Here is a 27,800-nt window from a genome sequence, read left to right as displayed (position 1 = left end):
ACAGAGCATTTGAATTGTGCAATATCATCGTAATTCCATATAGCTCAAACCTTGGCTGACTGTTATATTTATCAAATATTTATATTTGACAAATTTCGCATTATTATGGCTTATATGTTTGGGCAAAAAAGTATTGAGAAATATTTTCTTAATTATCACACTATTTTGCACACAAGTAAGCTGTAAATTATTTTCATGAACGTTCATAAATACGTACCGCTACTTATAATACAATGAATACAGCCATATGCCTACTTCTGTCAAATTTTAATTTGGTTATTTTTTCGAAATTTCGCAAAAAGGATAAAATAATATTAGTGATGATTATTGTCAGGATGGTTTTATATCCATTGAAACCGTGGAGTTACTCTACCTCCATGATGAGATCATCATAAGAGAAAAATGTCTGTTTTCCTACAAACATTAGGAATTTGGCTGATTCCAGTTATAGGTAAGTTGGAACATGGCTAAACGTCACAAATATGCCACAATCAGGTTTGTGAATAAAGAAATCGACGTTTGTTTCTAAAGATCGTATGTGGCTTTAATTAACGTGTTACAAATGGTTGTTGGCTCTTATTGCGCTGTTATTGATTGGTTTTGAATATTATTATCTCATTACATTTGGCAGAAACATTTGTTTTACATTTTGTATGTGCATTAGACACGGTGTTATGATCTTTAGCTCATTACGGCATAGGTTTAGGCTATCCAAGCATGTCAAAATGAACAAAGAGGGTTGTTTTCAAAATATATAATTATTATTGCTGTTCTTCTTCTTGGTAGTCTTGGTGGTGTCTAAAGCATGGAGCACCTTGCATTACATATCCTTACTTTACTATGAACATTCTTTCAATCGTGTCATAGTCGTTATTTTATAGTATTTTTCATTTATATAAAGTCTGATTCATATTGTTGCATCATATTCTACGTTGAATACAAAAATATGAATCGGGCCTTAAATTAGTCACTCATTGAAATATTTACCTCGATGCTGTCATCCGGGAAGTCATGATCTTATTTGTTTAAGGGGGTACTACACCCCTCAATATTTTTGTGTCTATTTTTGCATTTTTCTCAAAAACTAAGACTACACTGGTAACAAAAGTTATGTATATTATAGGGGCAAGGAATTCAATTACTACACTGGAATTTCAGTGACCTAAGACAAGCGGTTCGTTATTTACCGGGGTTATTTATGATAAGAAATAAGGTACCGGTACAGAGTGTAATTTACCCATTACCAACTTCAAAGTAATGCGCCATATTGCCTTAGCTCTAACGCTGCAGCACCCATATTTATCCAACAGTCAAATATGTTGAAAAATCAGTCATGAACTTTCATGTTCATTTATTTTTCAGGTTCAAATTATTGTTAAATTATTCAAATGCTTACAGGGTGTATCAAAATGATTGGTACCGGGCTATGTGACATTTTCAAAAATATATCAAAAATATAAAATTGCTAATTAATATAGTTTTTGTAATATAAATAGAAAGGGGCATATATATTAACTTATTGATCTATTAATCTGAAGTTGATAGGTTGATGCATCTGCGAGCTATTGTCATTTAAACGAACATCGACGGAATCATGGTTTTACTAATACACAACACAAGATGAATAGGTTCACTGTTGAACCATTTATTGCATACATACGCTTCAATATCTCACCTCAGTATACATAACATAAAATTGCTTTACACATGCTTTTAGAAAGATAATTTCTGAAGTCCCTGCCCTATCTTGAAAGAACTTAACAACTGGGATGGGTCCATTCTGTAACTGCCAATATCAAATTTTGAAGCATGGCAAGTTATAGCATGTTTGCATGGGATACGCCTTGCTCTTAGAAACTGTCTCCTAAATCTTCTCTGCACTTCTCCATAGCTTCGTGTCGACCAATGATTCTTAACTATGAATGCACACTGAAGTGTGGAATACTGAGGAGCCATTCCAATACCTTTTACCAGGTCTAAACTAACCTACACTGTCTACAGTCTATAGCCATTCTGCCACACCATCTACTTAGTAATCTCAAAGATACAATTTAAATTACCGCCCTGGATGGTGTTGATACACAAACTTCTGTGATGTGCCCTGAGTAATTTAATTCGATGATTTATCTTTGTTTACAAAGTTACATGAGTGATGACATTTTGGGGAATTCCCTCTCAATGTCATCACTCATGTAACTTTTGTAAACAAAGATAAATCATCAAATTAAATTACTCAGGCACATCACACTTCTTTCACCCACATAAATTATCAAGTCAATAATATTACTCTCAAGCAATAAATATTGATTATTACATCAATATATATTATGAATGAAGGAAAATATTAAACATTTCCATGATTTTCAACATATCATCCTCACAAGGTATTTGCAGTAAAATGGTGCGCTACTGATCCAGCGTTACGATGAAAAGTGTAAAAACACCTACTTTCCTTTAGAATCATGTAACTTCTGAATAGAATGTGCTATCTTTATGATCTAAAATTCTTAGAGAAGATACAACTACTATAATTACAAATATTTAAACAATTAACCCCAAACTGGCACAAAAAATAGTAAAAAAATTCGGGAAAAACGAGAAGTCTTCGGTACCAATCATTTTGATACACCCTGTATATTTACCCCATAAAGTATTTGAGATTAAACATTGACTTTGTTGTATATTTTACACCCTGCTACGATTGGTACACTCAGTCAGCAGTAGTGTTTATGCATGCAGCGCGTGCATAGCTGACCCCGTCCCCCCCCCACACACACACACAGCGGCCATGCGAAAGATGGATTTTTAATGTCCCCAAAAACAAGAGAACCGCCAAATTTGCAAAGGACCCGCCTCTCAAACTTCAGCGCATTCAACGCTACGATAATACACAATGTTAATTTGAGATAGACAATGACATTCATACACACACAAAAATTAAATATTTGCAATTAAAAACTCGTGTTTTTGAACGATTCTGAATTTTATCAATGAAAATGTAGCGATGACATTATTGGGAAAACGATTTTCCAACTGCTGATTGGTTGATTGCGTCACTGTCAGTGATCTGTTCATGCACGGTATGGTCCGTACGGAATGATTTTTCGTATGGGTAAAATACACTGCGCGGTAGGACGAACCTCATTTTCTATCATATATACTAAACTACTTGTCCTGAGTCACTGAAATTTCAGTGTAGTAATTGGATTCCTTGCCCCAATAATATACATAACTTTTGTTACCAGTGTGTTATTATTTTTGAGAAAAATGTAAAAATAGTCACAAATTTACCACAGGGGTAAGCTATCAACATTTCATACAAACATTTATTATTTTTTCTAACAAAACATTAAATAATGTTCAATTCTAGACGTGAATATACCAACAGCTATCACACTAATAAACTTCAGTTATTTTGTAGCACTATTTAACATAGATTCATTCTATATCAAACTATTCATCTTTTTCTGCTTTTTGTAGTAATTTTTATTCTACAAACTGTACATTTGTGTGCAAATTGAGGGTGCTATTTACATATATTTTAAATTTAAATTAGCCAAATAATATGAGTTATATATACCTTCATGATAAAAGGTTGTTTGAAAATTCCCATGTCATTTGTTAGTGTTTTTGCTTATGTTCTAATACAAGTGTCTACCCCTTGTAGAGATGCAAACAAGATTTAAGATAAATAGCGCCATCATTGTTCAACTTTTATTAAAAATGACTCCAATTTACATGCCATCAAACAACCGTGATAAAGAAGTCAGACATCTAATGAAACACAAATTGCTAGAACACAAGTTGCCGGCCGACCAATGTTTTTACTAAATATAGCCTAAATTCTTAAATTTTTGATGTGAAATTATCAAAAACTTAATATTAATTGTTAATAAATAGTTTTTACGAGGTGGTTTGATGGCTAAGTTCAGTGCCCTCTTGCATAATTATGCCATGATATTCGCGCTTGACCATGAGTTTGTCTATTGTCTATACCTTTGGTCTCGAGGCCTGCGTGCGCAAACGCATGGTCGTGTGCGATTATGTTGACGTGCGAATGCAACGGGCTCTGTGCTGTGAATTGTCCTTATTCTACCCGATCGCTTCCTTTTGAAAACTACAGCTATATCCGAGGTCTGCTATGAACAAGGAACGACATCAGGACCCACGGGCCTTCGTTGGCGATGGTCATTGTCTAAATTAGCTCCATGCAAGTGTAATGATACTTTCAAATCAGATGGAATCAAAATTAAACCCATACCTGGATACCTAAATGAACATTGTCAGCGTGCATGTAAGTAAAATTTATGTACAGCTAAATTGCAACTTCTTCGAGTTCTTCGACCTTGAGTAGGCCTTCTACTACTTTGAAGCACTACTTCTTCTTTTGCAGAAATACATATAATTAAAGTAATACGGTATACTTACTTTAAAGAGCAAAGAGCTCGGCGCCCACACAAAGTCAGGCGCCGCTCTGCAAAAATTAGGCGGCTACCTCTGTATAGCAGAATTTGAAAGTGCTTTGGATGATTGATCAAATGACTAATGGACAGAGTCCTGCACTATGAGAAGATCAATTAACAGCAGTTGGGAGGGGAAAATGCCATAGATAATGTAACAATTTTAGCTATTCAATCGAATAAATTATGGAACAGGAACAACTACTTACCTTATTGTTCAAGGAGATGAAGGACATAATACAGACCCATCAGCTTTCTACCTAACACGTATAAACTTGAAGTCAATGAAGTATATAAAGAATACCGCTTCAGCATTTCTTTCGGCTTTGTTGAGAAGCCTTGATCATCAGTTGCTGGTGAATGAAAGATATACAAGAAACTAAATCAAAGAAGTGGAGATGGGTAGGTATTCTAGCAGGAATCACAAGATAACAGACTGGATACGTAGACCCTACTTAAGAGGAAGAAGAAAGAGATGCGTGGATGGCATCAGAGAATATGGTAGCGTTACATGGAAGTGAACAGCTCAGGAATCAGGATAGAGTGAAATGGAGCATTGATGAAGAGCCCTTCCTTCTGCAGTGGAGCGAAATAGGATAGATAGATAGATAGAGATGGATAGACTAATAACTGCTGAGTATTTATTGTTTTTTTGTTTTTTTGTTTTTTTAAATATTCAAGTCACATTACCACTATCTACATCAGTTAGACTAACTGATGTAGATTGAATTATGTTCATTTAGCGTCAACTGACCGTCCACAAAGTGACATCATTGATACCACATTATCAATTACGACTAAATCGGCTAGTACTACTATTACTACAACAGAAGGAACACAATGTTCTATATTATTTGAATATATCGGTTTTCGACCCGATGGCGAACATTTTGAAGGAATCTGAAGTTAACTATGCCTCAGATGGGCTCAAACCAACAAACCTTTTGTTACAACTAATGCCTTCGACCGATCAGTGATGAATTATAGCCCCTTACACCTAAGCCTAAGCTAAGCTAATTAGTTATATTGGTATTTTAAGTTTGAAATATCCAAGTTTCATTACCGCTAACTGATGTGGATTTGAATCATTTTTTATTCAGCACCAACTGACCGTACACAAAGTAACAGCGTTGATACCACATCATCAATTACGACATCGACTGAAGTGGCCAGTACTCTTATTACTACAGCAAAAGGTACACAATGTTCTCTTGTTTCTTTGAATATTACGGTTTTCGACTGATAGGAACATTTTGAAGGAATCTCAAGAACAATTTTTATAAAAGCTTACAATGCATCAGGTTGGCTCGAACCCACAAACCTGTTTTGATAAAACTAATACATTCGAGCGAACAGTGATATATTATTGCCCCTTAGACCTCTTGGCCACCTCGGCCTAAGCTAAGTTAATTAGTTAAATGCTTTTTTAAGTTTGAAATATCCAAGTTCCATTACCGCTATACTGATGTGGATTTGAATTTATTTAGCGTCAACTGATCGTCCCCAAAGTGACAACGTTGGTACCACATCATCAATTAAGACTTCGACTGAAGGTACACAGTGTTCTCTTGTTTCTTTGCATATTTGGGTTTTCGACCTGATAGTAACATTTTGTAGGAAACTCAAGAACAAATTTAATGGAACCCACAAACTACTGGATTCGAGCGAGCAGTGATATATTACAGTCCCTTAGACCACTAGGCCACCTCGCCTAAGCTAAGTTAAAGGCATATTGCAACATTTCCATAAGAAATAGAATTGAATACCTGAGTGGAAGAAGGGCCCAACTCCAATTTTTTACAAAAATGAGTCAGATCCAGCATTTTATTGCCAGCAGATTGTTCTTCCTTGTGTCTGAAAGATGAGCCAAAAACCACTCTCTAAATAGTCTTTCACATACATTTAATCATGATTTTCATCTTAGTGGAAGAAGGGACCAACTCCAGCTCATATTAAGACTTGTACGGTTGCCATGGAACCATCATATTTAATTTTGAATGTATGTAATATTGTATGTTCATGTATTAAAGGTCCCCTGAAGATGAAAACATTCTGCCTATAAAACTTTTCCAAATATTAAGTTTTTTCTTAACATCTCAAAAACAGTTTTGATGGAGTTGGGCCCTTCTTCCACTCAGGTATTCAATTGTATTTTTATTCCACAAAATGTTAGTTTTCACTGTCAGATCTGTCCTCTTATAATTTAGGCCCAAGCAGATGAGGCAATACAAAAAAGAAAATCACTCAGCGCAAATGCGAGCCACTCCGTCGAAAGTGACTCGGTTCGGTTCTTTTGATATGTTATGACCGTCCCGCACGCCATTTTACGTACTGTGTTATGAACAGGATCGCGTTCGACTAATATTTCCATCGTAATAATTAAACGTCTTGTTCAGTCATTTTATTCAAAATCTCGGATTTTGACAAAACTACAGCTCCTAAAGTCTTGGTTTTTGCAGGGTATGTTAGTTTACTAAAGTACATGACAATCGTATAAAAACAGAACTTTGAAAATTATTGAGGGCGTCGTCCTCAGCAAATCTTACAATATGGCTTAATTGTGGAGATTATAGGTTAAAATACTAAATTATGATGATTATAATAAATAAATAAATAAATAAATTTTGAATTTATATAGCACCTTTTTTCCAGATCTCGGAGGATTCAAAGCGCTGTAAATTCGCTGCCATGGTGTATCATCACAATCAGATCGCATCAACTAGGTCAGTTGCTGCCGAACCCGGTGCGAACCTATCCGCACTTAGATTGTAACATTCACCAATTATCTGTGCAGCTCCCCAAATTCCATTGGGAAGGGTTTTGAACCAAACATGAATTATCATGTCTACCAAAATTCCGACACAGATGAACCTATCATTGTAAGCCTACCATTGTGTTAAAACAAAATCAAAGACTCTGGACTTACCACAACTAACACACCTTATGTTGCTGATGTGTCTGTTTAGGGGAATGGGCTGAATGGAATGCATGGAGTACATGTAATCAAGAATGTGGAACAGGAAGTAAGACTCGATCGAGGAATTGTCCTTCTGATTCGTGTTCTGGAAATGCCATCGAAAGTTCGACCTGCATCAAACGTATGTAAAACATATAGCCTAATGCATGTTACGTAATTTGGCAATAAAGTAAGCTAAAGTACATAACGGGAGATGAGTTCTATTTATGTCAAAACGAAATATTAGAAAATACGAAATTTGGTCAAAACGAAATATTGGAAAATCAGAGAAAACAAACTATATTTCATAAGGTTTCAATAGCGCCATCGTAGCATATTTTATTAACATTATTAAAGGAGGAAGCAGAAAAATTGATCCCACCTATAACCCAGCACCTTCGGGCCTTTGGCTTTGCCCCCTCACACTAAAAATCTGGTGGCTTTTAGTTATTAATCATGTAAAAATGAATAATCCGTAGGTGACTGGTGTCGAGCAGACTGGTATTGTGGACCTTCCCATCTGGCTGAGAATGGACAAGAGGCAAAATGCCGAGGACATTGTTGTTCTACAGGAGGTTGGTGTGGGGATTCTGATGCTCATTGTATCACTTCCCTCTACAAGGATTACAGATGTTGCATTGGATTAACATGTGACGTCACTGGCTGCTGACTTGATTCCCGTACACGTCGACTATGCCATGGCCGATTTTTGATAACTAAAAAATATGTTATTAATCTTGATGAACGCATTCAGTTTTAACACGAAATAATACAGTTGTTTATCACAAGTATATACATGTAAAGTATTCAATAAATGGGTATAAAAAGATTTATATAATTCATGTAATTAGTGACAGTAAAAGTAAAAGATACGTATGATATCGAATGCAACATATCTTGGCATAATTATAACGAGGGGTCACTTATTGAACAATTCTGACTTTTGGGATCTACCCGTTTATTGATCGCGAAACCCCGAGTGAAAAATCTTGGGGAGCTAGCAATATGGTCACTGAAAACATCAGATGTGGAAGATCTATCAATTGTGCACAAATTAATACAAATCGGTGTTTTATGTATAAATGTAATAGCTATAGTACGCACGACGGGCAAGGGACTACGTGGGAGAAGTCTACAAAAATATGTACAGTACACGATAAATGGGAAGCTGCGAATTCAATGACATTACCAGACCTCGAAGGAGCAGGCTTTTTAAAGAAGGTTAATTTTTAATCTTGTTCTGTAAAGCATTTTGATGCCTTTGCTTTGGCGCTATATAAGTCTGGTTATTATTATTATTATTATTATTATTATTATTATTATTATTATTATTATTATTATTATTATTATTATTATTATTATTATTATTATTGTTATTATTACTTAATCATCCAATATGCCTACCAGTTTGACTTGAGTGAGTGGGATGATGAGATATCAATCTACATGATGTCTATGAGCCAACCATCTCACTTATATGCAACTGGTGCACAGTGTCTTCGACCCTATATCTTCATGGCAGGAATCACCATGGTAGGTTAAATCCACAGCCACGATTAGCCATTTGGTTCAAACCTTTAAAGCTCTTTTAAACTAATAATTAGTCGAGGGACATAACTAAGGCTACTCACAATAGCCGGGTAATCGATCTTGGTTGTGCGTGATTAAGCTTGTATACCCCATTGAGGTCAATGGTCATCGACTTTTATACTGCCTACAGTGAGTGCAGCTGTACTACACGCTGCACGCTGTAGTCCATAACAGGACCAACGCAATATAAAATGGTCAAATTTTGAGTTCAAAGCGCACGGCCAATTTTCAAAGCGCATTCTAGCGACTATCATATCTGTTCAACACGTATTTCCAAGTTTATGAGACCAAATCTGGTTTCTTGAGAAAAAAATCATGACGGGAGATATTCATCATTTTCTAACCCGGTATCAGAAGATTTTCGTCTGATATCAAAATCGTGCATAGCAATTCACGTGTATCGATAGCCGGGTAATCGATCTTGGTTGTGCGTGATTAAGCTTGTATACCCCATTGAGGTCAATGGTCATCGACTTTTATACTGCCTACAGTGAGTGCAGCTGTACTACACGCTGCACGCTGTAGTCCATAACAGGACCAACGCAATATAAAATGGTCAAATTTTGAGTTCAAAGCGCACGGCCAATTTTCAAAGCGCATTCTAGCGACTATCATATCTGTTCAACACGTATTTCCAAGTTTATGAGACCAAATCTGGTTTCTTGAGAAAAAAAATCATGACGGAGATATTCATCATTTTCTAACCCGGTATCAGAAGATTTTCGTCTGATATCAAAATCGTGCATAGCAATTCACGTGTATCGATCCCGTGTATTCATTTTAGTGTCCCTTCTGCACCAAATAATTATTAGCCAGGCGGTGTCGGTGTGTGGTGGGGATATCGAATGAATTAGCTATATTAATCTGTTACAATTGTTGGTGGGTCTTTTCATAATTTGAATTTACTATTATCTTATCACCCAATATGCCTACCAGTTCGACTTGAGTGAGACGGATGATGAGGTATCAATCTACATGAAGTTTATGAGTCATGCATGTCACTCATATGCAACTGATGGGGATATCGAATGAATAGGCTAAAATCTGTTTAATTATTGGTGGGTCACTGCATAAAGTGACTGGACTAGTATCCTATATGCCTACAGTACCAGTTTGACTTGAGTGAGAGGAGTGACAAAATATCAATCTACATGATGTTTATGAGCCAACCATCTCACTTACAGGCAACTGGCTATAATTATAAACATGTTACAATTATTGGTGGGTCTTTTCACTAGAGTGACTGGACTATTATCTATAAATCATCCTAGGCTACAGTCTTGTATAATACCTACCAGTTTGACTTGAGTGAGAGGGATGATTTAGTTTTAGTTTAGTTTTATTTATCTCTATGCCACCAAAACATTTGGTATTGAAGAGAGATACAATGAGATATAATTATCATAACCTACAATATCATACAATATAGCAATATAATAAAAGTGTGCAAAAAGAGAGAAAGGAAAAAAACCCAACATATATAGACCTATTGCAATGACATCTTTCAGAATATGAGTCAATTAAACTTTTTCATACAATGACAAAACTTTGCACGTTTTGATAACTCGTTACCTCTCTGGCTGTTTAATAGAGTATTCATTTTAAGAGCGTTTGGTCTGAAGTTGTAAGACCAATCAATCTTCATGATGTTTTAGCCATTCATTCCCATTTACATGCAACTAGTGGGAAAGTCGAGTTTATATGTTATGTAAGTTTGAAAAGAAAATTATTAATGATTAATACTTTATTCTGAAATTAACTATTAAAAATCAAACATTATCTGTAGTATTTATGGTTCAGCAAATAGCACCTTACACCACCACTGTATTGTGTACTGCTAATCAGCTGCAATGCCTCGAGACTGCAACAGACGTCAGTGTCATCAACTCGGCCTTTCTCAAGGCCGGCATTGACAGTATTGTCTGCCAACGTCGAGGGGCTCTCTAGGGTGAAAGAAGAGCTCATCACCAACATATGCAAGGAAACTGATTGTGACGTCCTATGTCTCCAAGAGACTCACCGCGGGAAAGGCAACACCCGACCCAAGATCAGTGGAATGAAGCTTGCCGTAGAAAGACCACAAGAGAAATACGGTAGTGCAGTGTTCGTCAAGGAAAGCACAAACTTCCAAGTCAGATGAGAACAACATAGAAATCCTGACCATAGAACTCAGTGGAATCATCATATCCTCCGTTTATAAACCACCTGGCTCTCCGTTCGACTTCAAGGACCCAATGGGGAATACCCAGACTAAAACAAGGGTAATCATTGGAGACTTCAACAGCCATAGCACGGTATGGGGCTATGATAAAACCGATGAGGATGGCGAAATGGTAGAGGAATGGATAGATCAACAACAGCTAAGCCTTATCCACGACCCTAAACAGCCTAAGTCATTCAACAGTAGCCGATGGAAACGTGGATACAACCCCGACCTGGCCTTCGCTAGTAACATAGTTGCTCAACTGTGTCACAAGATGGTGATGGATCCCATCCCCCGCACTCAGCACCGACCAATCGGTCTACAGATCAGAGCAGCTGTAAGCCCAGCCTCAGTACCATTCCGTAGAAGATTCAACTACCAAAAGGCAAACTGGGAAGGTTTCTCTAGTGTCTTAGATGCAGCAGTCTCCAACATAGAAGCATCACCTGAGAACTACGATCTCTTTGTGAAAACCATCAAAGAAAACGCCAGGAAGAACATCCCTAGAGGCTGCCGTACCAGCTACATCTCTGGACTCACTTCGGCAACAGCCGACCTATATGAAGAGTATAAAGCCATGTTCGAATCGGACCCTTTTGATGAAGCCACTACTGCCACAGGGGAAAGGTTGATGTCAGCTATTGGAGAACAACAACGTCAGTCATGGCAAAACCTGATTGAATCAACAGACATGACCAATAACAGCAAGAAGGCATGGACTCTCATTCGGAAACTGAGCAACGATCCAAGAGAAGCTGAACAACACTACAACACCACCGCTAACCAGGTAGCCCACCAACTCCTCCTGAATGGGAAAACAACCACAAAACATCCGAAGGTTCAAGTGGATTGGAACAAATATAATGAAGACCAAGGTTTCACCAACCCCTTCTCAATGGATGAGCTGGAAGAGGAATCACCAGCCTGAAGAATGGGAAAGCATGCGGACTGGATGATGTCTCTGTTGAACAGATGAAACACTTTGGACCGCGTACAAAGGAATGGCTCCTCCAGTTCTTCAATGAATGCATGCGCAGCCACAAAATCCCGAAGATCTGGCGACGGACACGAGTGATAGCACTCCTGAAACCAGGAAAGAACCCATCAGAGGCAAAGAGCTTCAGACCAATATCTCTGCTATGCCATAGCTACAAGCTGTTTGAGCGGCTCATCCTGAACCGCCTTGCGTCACATGTAGATGGTCTACTGATCCCTGAACAAGCTGGCTTCCGCCCAGGGAAATCAACAACCAGCCAGCTGCTAAACCTCACCCAACACATTGAGGATGGATTTGAGAGAGGGCAGATCACAGGTGCTGTCTTCGTCGACCTTTCTGCAGCTTATGACACCGTCAACTATCGCCGGCTACTCGCCAAAGTGCTTGAGATGACTAAGGATGTTCACCTCACCAGGCTTCTACAAACCCTGCTCCAGAACAGAAGGTTCTTTGTTGAACTAGAAGCGGAAGCGAAGCCGATGGCGCAGACAACGAAACGGACTCCCCCAAGGAAGTGTCCTAGCTCCTCTGCTATACAACATCTATACTAACAACCAGCCAGTTGACAGCTAAACCAAGCGGTTTATATATGCAGATGACTTGTGCGTAACCAGCCAGAGTACCAGCTTTGAGGTGATCGAAGACACACTGACAGATACACTGACTGGACTAGGAGAGTACTACGACGAGAATCAACTGCGCGCAAACCCAGGGAAGACCCAGGTCTGTGCCTTCCACTTTATCAACAAGGAAGCCAAGCGACAGTTGAACATCACCTGGTCTGGTACCAAGCTCCCTTTCTGCCCTAACCCAGTGTACCTGGGGGTCACACTAGATCGATGCCTATCCTACAAGGCCCACGTGAAGACCAAGGCCAAGGTCAGCACACGCAACAACATCTTGCGCAAACTTGCCAACACTAGATGGGGTGCTAGCCCAGATACCATCAGATCAACAGCACTGGCTTTGAGTTTCTCCACCGCGGAATACGCATGCCCTGCTTGGGAGAGATCATCACATGCTAGGAAGCTAGACTCTGCACTCAACGCAAGCTGCCGCTCCATCACAGGATGTCTAAGGCCTACCAACATGGACAAGGTCTACCTCTTGGCAGGTATCGCACCACCTGACATCCGGAGAGCTGTGGCAAGCAAAGAGGAACGCCGTAAACAGACCACGGACGAAAGACACCCCCTCTTCAACCACACACCACCAACCAGACGGCTGAAGTCAAGGAAAAGCTTCATCACAAGTACCCTCCCTCTGCAAACAACATCATCAGAGGCTCGCACCCAGATGTGGAAAGAAAGGCTTTCATCTGCAGCAGTCAACACTGAGATGGGGATTCAACCCACAGAATCACTACCTCCAGGAGCAAACGAAGTCTGGGCAAACTGGAGATGCCTTAACCGCCTCCGAACCGGTGTTGGACGTTGCAAGGATACCCTTCACAAATGGGGATACATCAGTGGCCCGACCATGTGTGATTGTGGACAAGAGCCACAGACGATGCAGCATCTGCTGGAATGCCCGCTTTTGGAAGATCCTGTGACGACAGACGATCTGGCGCAATTTTCTCAACGGGCACAAAAGTGTGTTTCTCAGTGGATAAGTACAGTTTGATGTAAGGACACGAAAGAAGAAGAAGAGCAAATAGCAAGGCCTCATTTGGACGAATTTTATTATTATTATTATTATTATTATTATTATTATTATTATTATTATTATCATTACTATTATTATTATATTTAATATCATCATAATAATATGTGTACATTTAATTATAAGAGAAGGCATTCACGACACGAGTCGTAAATAACTCAGGCTAAAACATCTTTAAACCAAATTCATTTCAGAATACAATATCTGTATCTTTAATGAAATGTAAAATATGATCTAACAATGATTTTTGAAATGAACATAAATACACAAAATCATTTAGAATCAATAAAATACACTGTTAATAGGACTGTTACTTATCCAGCAGCCTTCTTCTTCAGCTTTCTGCACAGATATACTGTATACTTGACAGATGTGTTGCTTCATAAACCAGACTTCAGCAAGTCGACGGAAGAATATATTCCCCTTTTGGGAAAAGAAGAGCACTTTGTTGCACGCGAAATCTCCGTCGTTATATAGTCAGTTCAAAGCAAGCTCATTGTTTGAGTACCAATTTTACGATTAAAAGCATCATTCCGCAACGCAAAGGTATCTATTAGCACTGCATTTTTTTTTAAATAAGGTTGATTTTCATTAAAACTAGACTGCAAAGCAAATTTATTCATCCATATTCAATGAAACAAAAAATAATTTTCAAAGAGTCTACATCCTAAGCTTTACATTAAGTGATTAAGTGGTAAATTTAATATCTCAGATCACTAAACTCACAGAGTTTGTCAAAAATGTTTTAGTGAAAATAATACTACTCCCGTGCGCATCATTCCACAACGCAAATTTTGCATATGCAAATTAGGAAATATCGGTGGTTTGGAAAAGTTTCTCCTGCTTTAAGTATTCACTTACCAAAAATAGTTTGCCATTATTATATTCACCTTGTGCTTTTAATACATGTTTGGCTGCTACATTAAAAAGAAATTCGTACGAAGGCATTTTGCATCATTCCGCAACGCTTGGAATTGCCCATATATTGGTGAAATAATAGCACATTATTGATATATGTAAAGGGACTGGCTCCACGGTTGTTTGATGGGATCATTTATTAATTTTTCAAACAAAACATCATGTACAGCGAAATTTTAGGCTTAAACAGCTACATGTGATATCATGCTAATGTATACAGAGGCTTTTGAGTCATTCTCAACTTTAATTTCCCCTCTATTACAAAATTATTCACTTTTATAGCATTTTTATAGCTTTTTCGTATATAAAACGTATCTATTAATGACAAAATTGGTGGCGCTATTTAGTTACTGGAAATTACTGTTTCAAGCTTTTAATGCAAATAATTCCTATTATTGTTTGATAAAATATGTTTATAAAATTTCCTTCTTGCTTGTTTCACCTATTCCAGCTGTTTTAATGGCAGTATTAACCACCTAGCCCTTTCAAATAAAGAAATATGATTCAGGAAAAATAGCGCCATCTATAGTTTGCATTTAGTTAATAATGAAGCCAATTCTGTATACATCAAACAGCCGTGGCTCACAGGTACCTTGTTAAGGCACATAGACTATAACACATTAGAAAGCCTAACCACTTTCTAATTAATAGTTATTAATTCTCCTAGTGACTTTTACCTTTAGTTATTACATCCACAGGGACTTTCCTTCATCACGCAATACAATGGTCAAATTGAGCCATATGGGAATCTCCAAGATCCAAAATTAGATATGATTGAATTTGGTTTTCTGCTCAACACGGTATTCCCCAAATTCGTCTTTGTACACAAACTCTTGCATGATTACTTTAAAGGGTGATTTCAATCTCTTATATCTCGCATGAAATAGCTTTAAATTGTAAACAAAGTAAAATAATCAAATTAAATTACTCAGGGCGCACCATGATAAATGAACGAAATATTTCCTGCGAGTTTCAAAGCCAAGGACATGAAGGAAGGTCAAATAATTCCAAACATTATCCATTTGTTTGGCAAGTAGATGTACTGGAATAAATTGGATTTGGGCTTGCAAAAGTTATATTTTACCCATGATATTGTATGTTTTCACTCTCTTCTGACGAAAAACAAGTTTCGTGCTAATGTTTTCAGCAAATATCGATAATGTCGGGTTGTAATCACGTATATTACGGTTGTTTGATGTGATCATTTATTAACTTTTCTAACAAAACATTATTATAATGTTCAATTCTAGACGTGAATAATACCAACAGCAATACACTAATAAACTGTATATACACATATATTTTGTAGCAATTTTCAACGTAGATATTTGTTTCTTTACCAAATTATTCACTTTTTTCTGCTCGTTTGCGGTAATTTTATAAACTGTAAATTTGTGTTCAAATTGAGGGCGCTATTTACATATATCTTAAATTTGAATTCACCAAATTATGAGAGTTATACCTTACATTTCACGACAAAAAGTTTTTTGAAAATTCCCTTGTCATTTGTTAGTCTGTTTGCTGATGTTCTAATACCATTTTACAAGTATCTACCCCTTGTAAAGATGCAAACAAGATTTTATATAAATAGCGCCACCATTGTTCAACTTTTCTCACTTTTACATGCCATCAAACAACACTAATGATGAATTCATCATTAGTATCATTTAGCTGCAGAGCAGCAAAATACAAGCTTTCTCCAACTATTATGATCTTGGGCAAGTGAAACAATTTTGGTGTTGGTCAGGTTGTAGATGGTTTCATTTGGAATCCGATCCACACGCTTGATGTTTAACATGACTCTGTAGCAAGATATTGCAAAGGCATTGATCTTGTTTTCCATGTCTTTGGTGATTACTCATAACTCACACCCGTACAGAAAGACAGTAACACAAGTTGTCTCAAACAGGTTGATTTTTATTTCGATTGGCAGGGATGGGCTTTTCCAAAGGCGTTCTAGTTTCCAGAAAGCTGCCCAGGCTATTGCTTTTCTTCTTTTTAGGTCTCCAGCACCAGAGCCCATCTTGAAACCCAAGTACTTGAGTATACCATAGACTTCAAGTGCTGGTTGGGCGTTACAGTTTGCAGTCATATATTCCTTTAGTACCATAGCTAAAGGAAACGAAATGACACCAAATTAATACACACTATTCAATACTTTCAAATAAGTTGTAATTAAAATAAGCAAAAAGGTCCACTACCTGATGTAATATTAAGAAAAAATCAAAAGTACCATTGGTGACAACCATTACACCAACCTGATATCTTTAAAGTGACATCCTGCGGCGTTTTTTCAAAGTTGATAGTATCTTTGTAAAAATTATGCCATTGACTGTAACAACTGTTAATTGTTATGCAGTATACGTCATAGAAAATGCTGAAGAATTGCAAATACAATTTATAAGAAGGAGAGTGTGATGGCAAGAAAGAGAGTATAAATTTGTATCTTGCGAGTCCAACAATTGTGAAGAGGTGAAGTAAGTAGGTACCTAGATTATGTAGATGTATAAAGAGAAGGTATTTTGTCACGGTACAAATAAATGAAATATTTCCTGCAAGTCCAACCAAAACCAAAGAAAGTTATACCTGTTTAGATTGTGATGCCATGTACATTGGTCAAACAGGTAGAAAGTTGGAAAAACGGCTATCTGAACATAAATCAAAGGCTGCCGGTTCCAAATCTGCAGTACATGAGCATATCTCCAGGAGCAAAAACACCCATCAAATAGACTGGGAAAACGTAAATGTGCTGGAAAAAGAACCCAAAGAATTTTCCAGAAGAGTCCTAGAGGCCATTCACATCAGGAAAAAAAGGACCAAACTTGAACAGAGACACTGGACTGGACTTAGATCCAGTCTGGGACAACCTTCTCATACCCAAGACCACCAGGGGGACGAGGACAACACCTTTGACGTCATCTGCTTCTAGTGTGACGTCATCGAAGGTTGTCAACAAGCCATAAATTATTAGAGCCATAACATCCGGTTGAGGACGCAGTTGGTACTGTGAAAGCGCTCCCGGTAAGCGATCAAATTTTAAGTAGTGTTGAAGTCAAAAAATTCTTCTAATTCAGAGAAAGTTATACTCGTTCAAAAAAAATAAATCCAAAAATTATCCATTCGTGCAAGTAGATGTACTGACATCGGCTTGTTATGGTATCATTACATTTATCAATGTTACTGTTAATTCTGTACAAAGTGCAACACCCTTGGAATGATTAACTGCAAATATGGAACGGTTTCAAAAGACATGAAAGATTTGAAATAATTCGTCTTCACTCTCTTCTGACGCAAAAGAAATTTCGTACTAATTCTTTCAGAAAATATCGATAATGTCGGTTTGTAACAGCGTATATTATAGGATTGATTATTACATTAGTAGCAAAGCTCAAGTACTCGAAATTACTCCAAATTAATGCATAATATTCATTACCTTCAAATAAGTTGTAATCAAAATAAGTAAAAAGGTCCACTAGTCGATGTAATATTAAGAAAAATGAGAATATTAAATAAACAGTACCATTGGTGACAACCATTACACCAACCTGGTGAAGATTGTGGTCAAATTCTGCGGATATCTTAAAAGTAATATCCCTGCGTCGTTTTTTCAAAGCTGTTAGTATCTTTGCAAACATGATGCTATTGACTGTAGCTAATGTTATGTAATATATGTTATAGCAAATACTGAAGAATTGCAAATATAATTGATAAGAAAGCGAGTGTGCTGGCACAATAAAATATCTGACTTGTTTTGGGAAGCTAGAGTAACGCTCACCCGTAGGCCAAACGAAGCAAAGCGTGATTCCTTGAGTCCGATAAAATGGTATAGCCGTTAAAGACATTCCAATACTTAGAGCAAAAACACAAGCGATCAACTTGTAAGTACGTTTAATACTTTTTAATAGATGGTGCTTGATAGGATAACATATCGCTAAATATCTTTCTAAAGTCACTAAAGTGATTAAGCCGCTTGATGCTATAAAAGAAGCAAGATAAAATGAAGGAACTAATGTTAGAAATATCAAGTTATTTGTGAATCCATTCTGTCGAAGATAACTCGTGAAATAACCCGGAATATTGGATATTGCGAGTCCAATAATGGTACTAAGATCAGTGAAGGCTAAACTGAGCAGGTACATATATGTAGATGTATGAAGAGAAGGCATTCGCGTCACGGCGCAAATGAATGAAATGTTTCCTGCGAGTCCAACCAAAACCAACGAAGGCCAAATAATTCCAAAAATTATCCATTCCTTTGGCAAGTAAATGAACTGGTATAAATAAGATGTTGAGTTACGAAAGTCGATGGTATAATTACATATATCCATGCTATTGTAATATTCATGTTCCGGTTTTGGTATAAATCCAGTCAGTGTTTGAAACCTATAAAATAGTGTTATTTTGGTAAAAAGTCTCTGACTAGCTACAGAGGTTTCAACGACCACATTTCGAAGTGGTTTGGTAAAGATGTGTGTACAAACTTTACCCTGGTCTCTAATATGCAGTTTAATTTCTTCTTAATACGTGATTCAACTTATGCTTGCCTTTTGTCTCTAAAAAACGCCGATCAAATCAAATATCAACTCTATGTATGCATTAAGAAACATAATTATGAGTTTGGTTACTTCTGGGAAAATTTGGGTCAAAATATGAAAGTTTATATGAAATTTTCAAAAAGTCATCAAAATTTGAAAATTTGGAAAAATTTGACGAAAAATAATGAAAAAAAACACCCCAAAACGCGGTCATTCGGTGAGATATTATCAGAAATTTGTTCAAAATCCTTGAAAAAGATGGTCTTTTGATGCCAGAAAAACAAAAAAGCGCGACATTAGGTTAGAGGGAGTTGAAAAATGGGGGTCAATGCGGCCGTACATCCCCGTCACCCATTTTTAGTGAGGTCCCCCGGGCTCAAACCATTAATGCAATATGACATTCCCAGATAATTCTCTGCATGAGCGGTTATAACCCACTAGCAACATATGTGATGGGGTGAGGGTGGGGGGTATGGGTTGTGTGTGGGGGTGTGTTTGTGGGGTGTGGGGGTGTATGGGGGTACGCATGGCGGGGTGTGTATGTATGTGAATGTTTAACCATCTGTGGTTTAACACAATTGAAGTGGCAGACGTGTTCACAATATGAAGACCTGAGCGCAAGAAGACCGTAAGTCCACTTGACCCCTCAACATGTATACACTAAAGTTACGTATAGTTTTTTATGGTTTTATAATGAGTGCCCCCGGGCTCAAACCATTAATGCAATATGACATTCTCAGACAATTCTCTGCTTGAGCGGTTATAACCCACTAGCAACATAATATATGTGGGGGTGTGTGGGGTGGGGTGGTTGTTGTGTGTGTATAAGGGTGGGGTGCATGGGGGGTGTGTATGTATGTTAAATGTTTTTATCTGTTCAGGAGGTGTTTGTTTGAGGATCTCCTCATTCAAATGCGTATTTCTTGTATTTGTTGTTATTTGATTGATTGATTGATTGATATTGCCCTTATTATTTATTACCATCTCTATCATATTCTAGTAAGTATTCTTATATGATCATAGTTGTTCCATTAAAATATTGAATATGCAAAATAGCACTGATATAGGCTGCTAAGCGACGATCTTACGCCGTCTCCACTATCTGCTGAGTGTTGAGTATTGTTTGTAAATTACCATTGTGATTATTCATATCATTGAATTCATAGGGGAATCGGATAAAATGGACTTTTATCAACTCATATTTTGTATCATTATTACAGTGACTCCTGTGGGTAAGTATCAAAGGAATTTAATTAATTTCTCAAAGGTTTGAGGAAAGCTATAGTTTATAATGATAGCCGATGGAGCTGCGTATTTAATGCACACAAAAAGCTAATAAACGCGCTCGATGCAAAAATGAAATGAAATGTGCTACAAATTCAAGTATAGGGTTCATTCAATCATTTTACTCATTTACATTTTGTTTGTCTGATGAGGAGGAGGGTGGAGTGATGCACAAAATGCTCAAACAAGCCGCCAAAAGGCTCCAAACCTGTTTTAATCTACCACCCCTACCACCCTACCTGGGAGGTAGTGTAGACCTTCCCATTTCAAGGGGATCGTTGAGGCCCAGGTACACATTTGTGTCCACTTTTGTGAGATATTTTAATATCATGGGCATAATTTGTTATAATAGTAGTTTTCTTTCATTTCCAATGATAAACACTGACAATTGAATTTGTAACACAAACACCTCGTTGCAATTTCGTACAGACCGTGCATGAAATACGCAGCTCCATAAATTATGGCTGTCATAACTAGTAGAACCCTTTACAAATTCAATTTAGTTTTTTTTGTTTAACCCTTATCTGACCGGGCGGGGGGGGGGGGGTGATTGGAACCATTCAGCCAAAATTGTTGTACATTGTACTTGTATTTGTACGCAAACAGGGCAATTTGCAGTATCATCGTAATTCACATATAAATCCACGGTTCAAACGACTAAGTGCAAATTTAACCTCGTTATTTTCTGTATTTTGGCAAATATTTATATTTGAAAATGTTCGCGTTATTATGGTTTATTATGTTTGTGTCAAAAATTTGATACAAATTAGCAACAAAAGTTTCTAGTATTTGGTAATTTGAGTTTTGGGATACATGTACCTTTGCATACATCTCATTATGTTTATCAATTAGTTCTTCCTGACAGCCATATAGGCCTATAGGACTTGTGTCAAATTTTAATTTGGTTATTCTTTCGTAATGTTGTAAAAAGGATAAGATAGTATTGGCGATTGTGACCGTTTAATCGCGGCGCTATATGGGATTGTAATAAGAGAAAAAAATCTGTTTTCTTACAACATTTAGGCCAACGAATTTGTGGCTGTTTTCAATAATAGGTAAGTTGGAACATGGCTAAACATCACAAATATGCAACAAAATCAGGTTTGGGAGACAAATCGAAGTTTGTTTTGAAATATCGTGTATGGTTTTGATTGAAGTGCTTTTATAAATGGTGGTCAGTAATGGCTCATTTGCGGTGTTATTTATTGGTTTGACTTTTCTCATTACATTTGGCTGATACGTTTGTTTTAGACACGTGTCCATTAGACACGGTGTTATGATCTTGAGCTCATTAAGGCATAGGTTTAGGCTATCCAAGCATGTCAAAGTGGGTTGCTTTTAAGTATAGGTCTAATCATTTTTCTTGCTGTTGTTCTTCTTGGTGTCTAATTGAAATAGCTCTCAACTTTTACCCTTAACTATGGCGCCCCTTCAAATTAAATATCCTGAATTTACTATGAAAATTCTATCTATCGTGTTAATGTGGACATTTTATATTGTTTTTATTCACATATTTAAAGCCTAATTCATAACGAATACTTGATGCATCGAATATATGACTTTGAATACAGAAAATGACTCGGGCCTTTATTAGTCAAACATTGAAATATTCTCCAATGCTGTCAAAACAGCTATTGTTTAAAAACTGCTCTATAAGAACATTGTGTATATGTTCCTGTAAAATCTGCAAATGGCGTTTTACAAACATTTAAAAGAAAATAATGGAATGTGTGGATACGCGTTCACGCGTTCTTTCGCTACTCATAATTTGGCAATTTGGAACATTCCCATACAAATCAAAGGTCATAAAAGGTCACTTAAGATGGGATGATATGTCTAACTGTTCCTGAAGTGTTAGAAGTGATACAAATATGCGTATTTTTTAATGTATTATAAAGACATTTGAATAAAAACCCAGCAGTGACTTTTTTATGTTTTAAAAAACACTATCTTGCGATAATGTTTTTGATCATATAGATGACATAATGCACAATTTAAAAACCCTGGAGGAATCTTAAGACGGTAATGTAGTGTATCAAAAGTTCAAAATCGGCAACATAAAGCAATATTCATCTACTGTGACATTAAACCGTATTGACCGCATTTGGCGATGTTACCTATGTAACGATACACCCTAGATGGTTCAAACTATTTACAAGACGAACAATTTGAGACCATTTTGGTTACAATCGGAGCATTTTGTAGGTTTCGATCCCTATAGAGCACTTAATGTGACCTTTGACCTTTTTGATCTTATAACTTTTTTGACCTTATAACTCGAGAACCGTACCTCGTAGGTAGACTTACGATACTTTTTCTTAATCGTTTTGACCCAGATGAATACTGAAACTTGAACAAGGTGAATTTTTATCACCAAAGTTTTTCTGGTAATTCAAGGTCTTCTGCATAGTTATAACTTGGTTCCATGCCTTAATCACAAAACCTGCACGACATATGAAAACTATACACTTTGCAACTGGACTATTATGTATTATATCTAGAGTTAAACCGAGTAAGGCTTTGAAAATCTGTTGCTAAATGTTTTTACTGTAATTGTTGTTATTATTACTTTATTTTTCTCGGACTACCCCGGACCCATGGACAAAGGACACATACCTATATAATAGAGTGCCAGCTCATTGTTGGGTTAGGTGGCAGGGTATGCAGCAAAGGATCGATCTCAGATCTGACTAGCGAATCAAGTCCCCATCGCATCTGGTTACACCACTGTTGGTTTTGTTAATGTTATTAATGATATTGCTGTTAAAATATGGATTTGGATTTGTTTTTCTTTCAGTTATTACATGTCCCTGCTTCGTGGGACAGCAGCCCGATCCCAGTCATCCTGAATTGGGTTTACGTTGGGTCCTGCCTTATAATAAGAACATATTGTGTACTTGTTTTATTAAGACTATGTTCGGAGGAATGAACCCGACACCTCTCACCGGATCAGAGGTCTTATATTACCCGGATGATCCATTAACGCTGGTCAACAATGAAAATGTCTTGGAGTTACGTGAGAAACTAGGATGTATAGCTGCAGGTATTTGTATGCATTAATTATATAAAATGATACAAACAGTGCCATGTAACTGCAGACATGGCACGAGAGGTGAGAGGATAGGAAGTGGGCAAGGTGTAATCGCACGTCAACGTTGAGTCCTAACCATCCTATCCACTCCTGGTAGTACACTCTCAAAACTACCTAAAATGAAAAGAATCTACTACTACGAGGGAATTTATTCAAAATGAAGAATTCAGAAGGTCATTTTTGATGAAAAAGTCTCAGATAATGTCTCCCAATTGATTTTTGTTTGTCATTTCACTATGTGCTACGTAAAGTTGTTGATACTGCTGATTGGGGAACACGATGCTGTCTCAAGCCTGTTCAATTAAACCTTTTGCTAGGCAAATCCAATCAGGGCCGGGTTTACCTTTTTGGGGTCACCGTAGCAACAGTTCAACAGTAGCGGCGGAAGCAATACAATTCAGAGGTAGAAGAGCATAGTTTATTTCGATTTTACCAGGGAAATGTCAATTTCAGACTGTTTTAGCCAAAAATGAAGGGGAATCTTTGCTATGTAAAGGGCCAATGCGCGCAAAATTGTGCAATATTACCCTATTTCGGCCCAAAACATAGTGTTTTCATGCTAAAAGGAAGACGCAGAGAGCAATTTTGGGCCCTAAATATTAAGGGCCCTGGGCCCAGGTCCATCTGGCGTAATGGTAAATCCGGCCTTGAATCCAATGAAAAAAATTAACTCACTACTTAAGCTTTCGCCGTCTGTGCTGACGGCGTGATCACAAGTGACTTGATTATGATCAAGCCAATGGTCACATGAGGACCAGCACCTGAGGTGACAGTATTTTGATTGTTTATTTTAGCTGCCGCTGAATCATCCACAAGCGAAGTCACCACGAATCCTGGAAGTACTTCTGCTACTGAGCAGCTCACAACGGAAGGTAATTATGCAACTTATTTCTGTCTGATAATGTTTGTTATTTATGTGAAAGATATGATCAAGCCAGTGTTTACGTGAGCACCAACACCTGAGATGACAGTATTTTGATTGTTTTTTAGCTGCCGCTGAATCATCCACAAGCGAAGTCACCACGAATCCTGGAAGTACTTCTGCTGAGCAGCTCACAACGGAAGGTAATTATGCAACTTATTTCTGTCAGATAATGTTTGTTATTTATGTGAAAGATAGGATCAAGCCAGTGTTTACGTGAGCACCAACGCTTGAGATGACAGTATTTTGATTGTTCATTTTAGCTGCCGCTGAATCATCCACAAGCGAAGTCACCACGAATCCTGGAAGTACTTCTGATGTTGAGCAGCAAACAACTGAAGGTAAATAGGCCAATACAAGTTATTTCTGAAAAATAATGTTGCAGCACACACTGCAAAATGACGCTGCCACAGTGCCACTGCCGCAACAGAAAACAACGAGCGAAAGAACAAAGTCCTTAACAAATCTAAATAACAGTATATTTAGTCCAACTTGGACCTGTCCAACGTTTACGGTGCGACTTTCGGTTCCGATAAACCCTGTGTTTCGGTTCTAGTCCGCAACGGTTCTAGTCCGTTGCGGATTTTGGTTGTTCGTGCATTCAGACCCGGTTCCCCCAATCATGGTCGGTGCCCCCCATGTGATGACACACGCTACGTCACTGTGACCTTGTCATTCTATACTGCGCCAAAAAATATCCTTACACTTGGAAAAAAATTCACAATTCCAAAACTGAACCATGTTGGAATAACTTTGTTTTTTAATAGATGCACTATCTATTCCTGCACATTATGACACCACGTTGAATCCAATGTGACCTACAGATGTAAAGTTACAAGCAATTAAATACACGAAGGTCCCGTTTTAAAAGTGACAAACTGGCCTATACAAGACGCAAAAAGATTCCAACAAGCGCAACAAAGAGACAACACAGTTTCTTCAATGACGCCTTAAAGCAGTTTTTATTTCAGTTTTTTCTTTTCTTAACTTTTAATTGTCAGTACTATTGTTTCAGTTTTGTTTTACATTAAAGGCACGCATAAATTAGCCATTCACCACTCTCAAACCAAATGTCCGTGGAGTTTTGTATAGGCCAGTTTGTCACTTTTAAAACTAGACCTTCGTCTGATCAAATACTTGTAACTTTGCTTCTTGAAGTCACATTGGATTTAATGGGGTGTCATAATGTGCCGGGTGAGATTAAACAAATAAATTTACCCAAATATGGTTTAGTTTTAAATTTATGATTTTTCTTCCAAGTGTAATAATACTTTTTTGGTGGAGTATAATAGTTGACCCGTGTAGTAGACATCTTGTGAGCACATCGTTGTGTTAAAACAATGTAATTTTCCGTAGAGGAATTTTGAAAAAAAGGTGTGCCTAAAAATTGAATGCCCCACATTTTGATCTACAAAATCCGGTACCGCAACTATTGACAGGACAACCCCACCCGGCATTTGATTTCTAATGACAACCAACCTTAACGTTGCTACTGTTTCTGTTCAGGGGAATGGGCTGAATGGAGTGTATGGAGTGGATGTAATAAAGAATGTGAACCAGGAGCATGTAATAGAGAATGTGGAACAGGAAGTAAGACTCGATCGAGGATTTGTCTTGCTGGTTCGTGTTCTGGAAATACCACCGAAAGTTCGACCTGCATCAAACGTAAGTGAGACATAGTGAATCATAACGCATGTTACGTAATTCATAAAATAGCGGTTTCTTTTGGCAATTAAGTATTTAACGGTATTTAAGGGATCTGAAATGAGCGTTTAGAGCGTTTCGACAGTATTTTTTATGGGACATGAGAGCACCACAGACGTATCGAATTGCATTCTGAATACGAATAATGTCTTTCTGATATCAAATAATTTTCATTCTTTGAAAATCACGATATAATACAAATTTTATGACAAATTATAAATCTAATGATATATTCTTAAAGTGTATGTAGCTGGGAGGAAAAGCCGACGATCAATTGAAAATTTTGACCTTTCATATTGAAGATATGGATTTTGCTATTAATCTCATTCTGCTAAAATTGCCTGGGCCTACGTTAAGTATAAATCATCAGATTTATAAAGTTTACTTCGAGTACTGTTAAATATCAAAAATATCAATTTTTAATGATTTGCCATAAAATGTGTATTTCATTGTGAATTTCAAAAATCAAAATTATTTGATATCAGAAGGACATTCTTCGTATTCAGAATGCAATTTGATATGTCTGATGTGCTCTAATGTCCCACAATAAATACTGTCCAAACGTTCATACCCCTTCCCTTAATGAGTTCAACATGTTATTAATAAAAGTTTTGGACAAAACGAAATATTGCAAAAAAGAAGAAAACAAACTATAAAGGTTTCAATGTTTGCGCTTTTGTAACATATTTTATTTATTAACATTTTTAAAGGAGAAAACAGGAAAGGTGATCAAGCCTATAGGGAATCGAACCCAGGACCTCAGGTTTCCGAGCCTGTGTCTTGGCCCATTTAACGGGCAGCTTCATGATTCGGCAGGCTGTAATATTGATATACACAAGCAACAATTATTCTTGATTGGAAAACGAAGAACATTTTAAAGAAAGTTTGTTTTAATAGAAAACGGTAATCTTTGGAACCAATATCATTGAACCGAGACGTTTTCATGTTCAAAGGTTTTAGCCATCTGCACAGAAAGAGCGCCGTGGATGGCTATAAATTGTTAATCATGTGAAAATTAATAATCCGCAGGTGACTGGTGTCGACCAGACTGGCATTGTGGGCCTTCCTATCTGGCTAAGAATGGACAAGAGGCAAAATGCCTTGGACAATGTTGCTCTCAAAGTGATTGGTGTGGGACTTCTGATACTCATTGTAGCTACCTTTACAAGGATTACAGATGTTGCACTGGATTAACATGTGACGTTGGCTGCTGACTCGATTCCATTTACAGTACACGTAGAAAATACAAAATGTGTTATTAATCATGATGAACGCATTAAGGGAAACTCTAAATTATACAGATGTTTATCACAAGTAAAGTATTCAATAAATGGTTACTCGTAAGAAAGGTTTGTAAATATTTAGTGGCAGTAAAAGAAAAGTATGCGTATGTTATGCAACATATCTTGGCATAACAGAGGGAGTATGGTCAAATGTGGAAAATCTAATTATTGATACAAATCGGTGTTTTATGTAAT

General features: G+C 37.2%; 1 protein-coding gene and 1 long non-coding RNA gene across 2 annotated transcripts; both read left to right on the top strand.

Moving 5' to 3' along the window:
* The first annotated feature begins 5,563 nt into the window (after positions 1-5,563).
* Positions 5,564-8,687, top strand: LOC140156263 (uncharacterized). The gene is made up of 3 exons (XR_011859504.1): positions 5,564-5,656; positions 7,427-7,558; positions 7,896-8,687. It is a non-coding gene; the product is annotated as an uncharacterized lncRNA (long non-coding RNA).
* An 11,752-nt stretch (positions 8,688-20,439) lies between these two features.
* Positions 20,440-27,590, top strand: LOC140156262 (uncharacterized). The gene is made up of 7 exons (XM_072179252.1): positions 20,440-20,553; positions 23,403-23,648; positions 24,491-24,568; positions 24,687-24,761; positions 24,882-24,959; positions 26,125-26,283; positions 27,352-27,590. Exons 1-7 carry the CDS (start codon positions 20,502-20,504, stop codon positions 27,534-27,536), a joined length of 873 nt encoding a protein of 290 aa, XP_072035353.1. The 5' UTR covers positions 20,440-20,501; the 3' UTR covers positions 27,537-27,590.
* Positions 27,591-27,800: the final 210 nt, after the last annotated feature.

Source organism: Amphiura filiformis, chromosome 7, assembly GCF_039555335.1.
Source record: "Amphiura filiformis chromosome 7, Afil_fr2py, whole genome shotgun sequence".
Lineage (NCBI taxonomy): Eukaryota > Metazoa > Echinodermata > Ophiuroidea > Amphilepidida > Amphiuridae > Amphiura > Amphiura filiformis.
This window is presented reverse-complemented; position numbering and strand designations above follow the sequence as displayed.

Bases quoted from the DNA above. Each gene is read 5' to 3' on its own strand.
- LOC140156262 (XM_072179252.1), top strand. From the start codon at position 20,502: ATGGACTTTTATCAACTCATATTTTGTATCATTATTACAGTGACTCCT. The intron at 24,960-26,124 runs GTAAATAGGCCA...GTTTCTGTTCAG, and splicing joins TGAGCAGCAAACAACTGAAG to GGGAATGGGCTGAATGGAGT. The intron at 26,284-27,351 runs GTAAGTGAGACA...AATAATCCGCAG, and splicing joins AAGTTCGACCTGCATCAAAC to GTGACTGGTGTCGACCAGAC.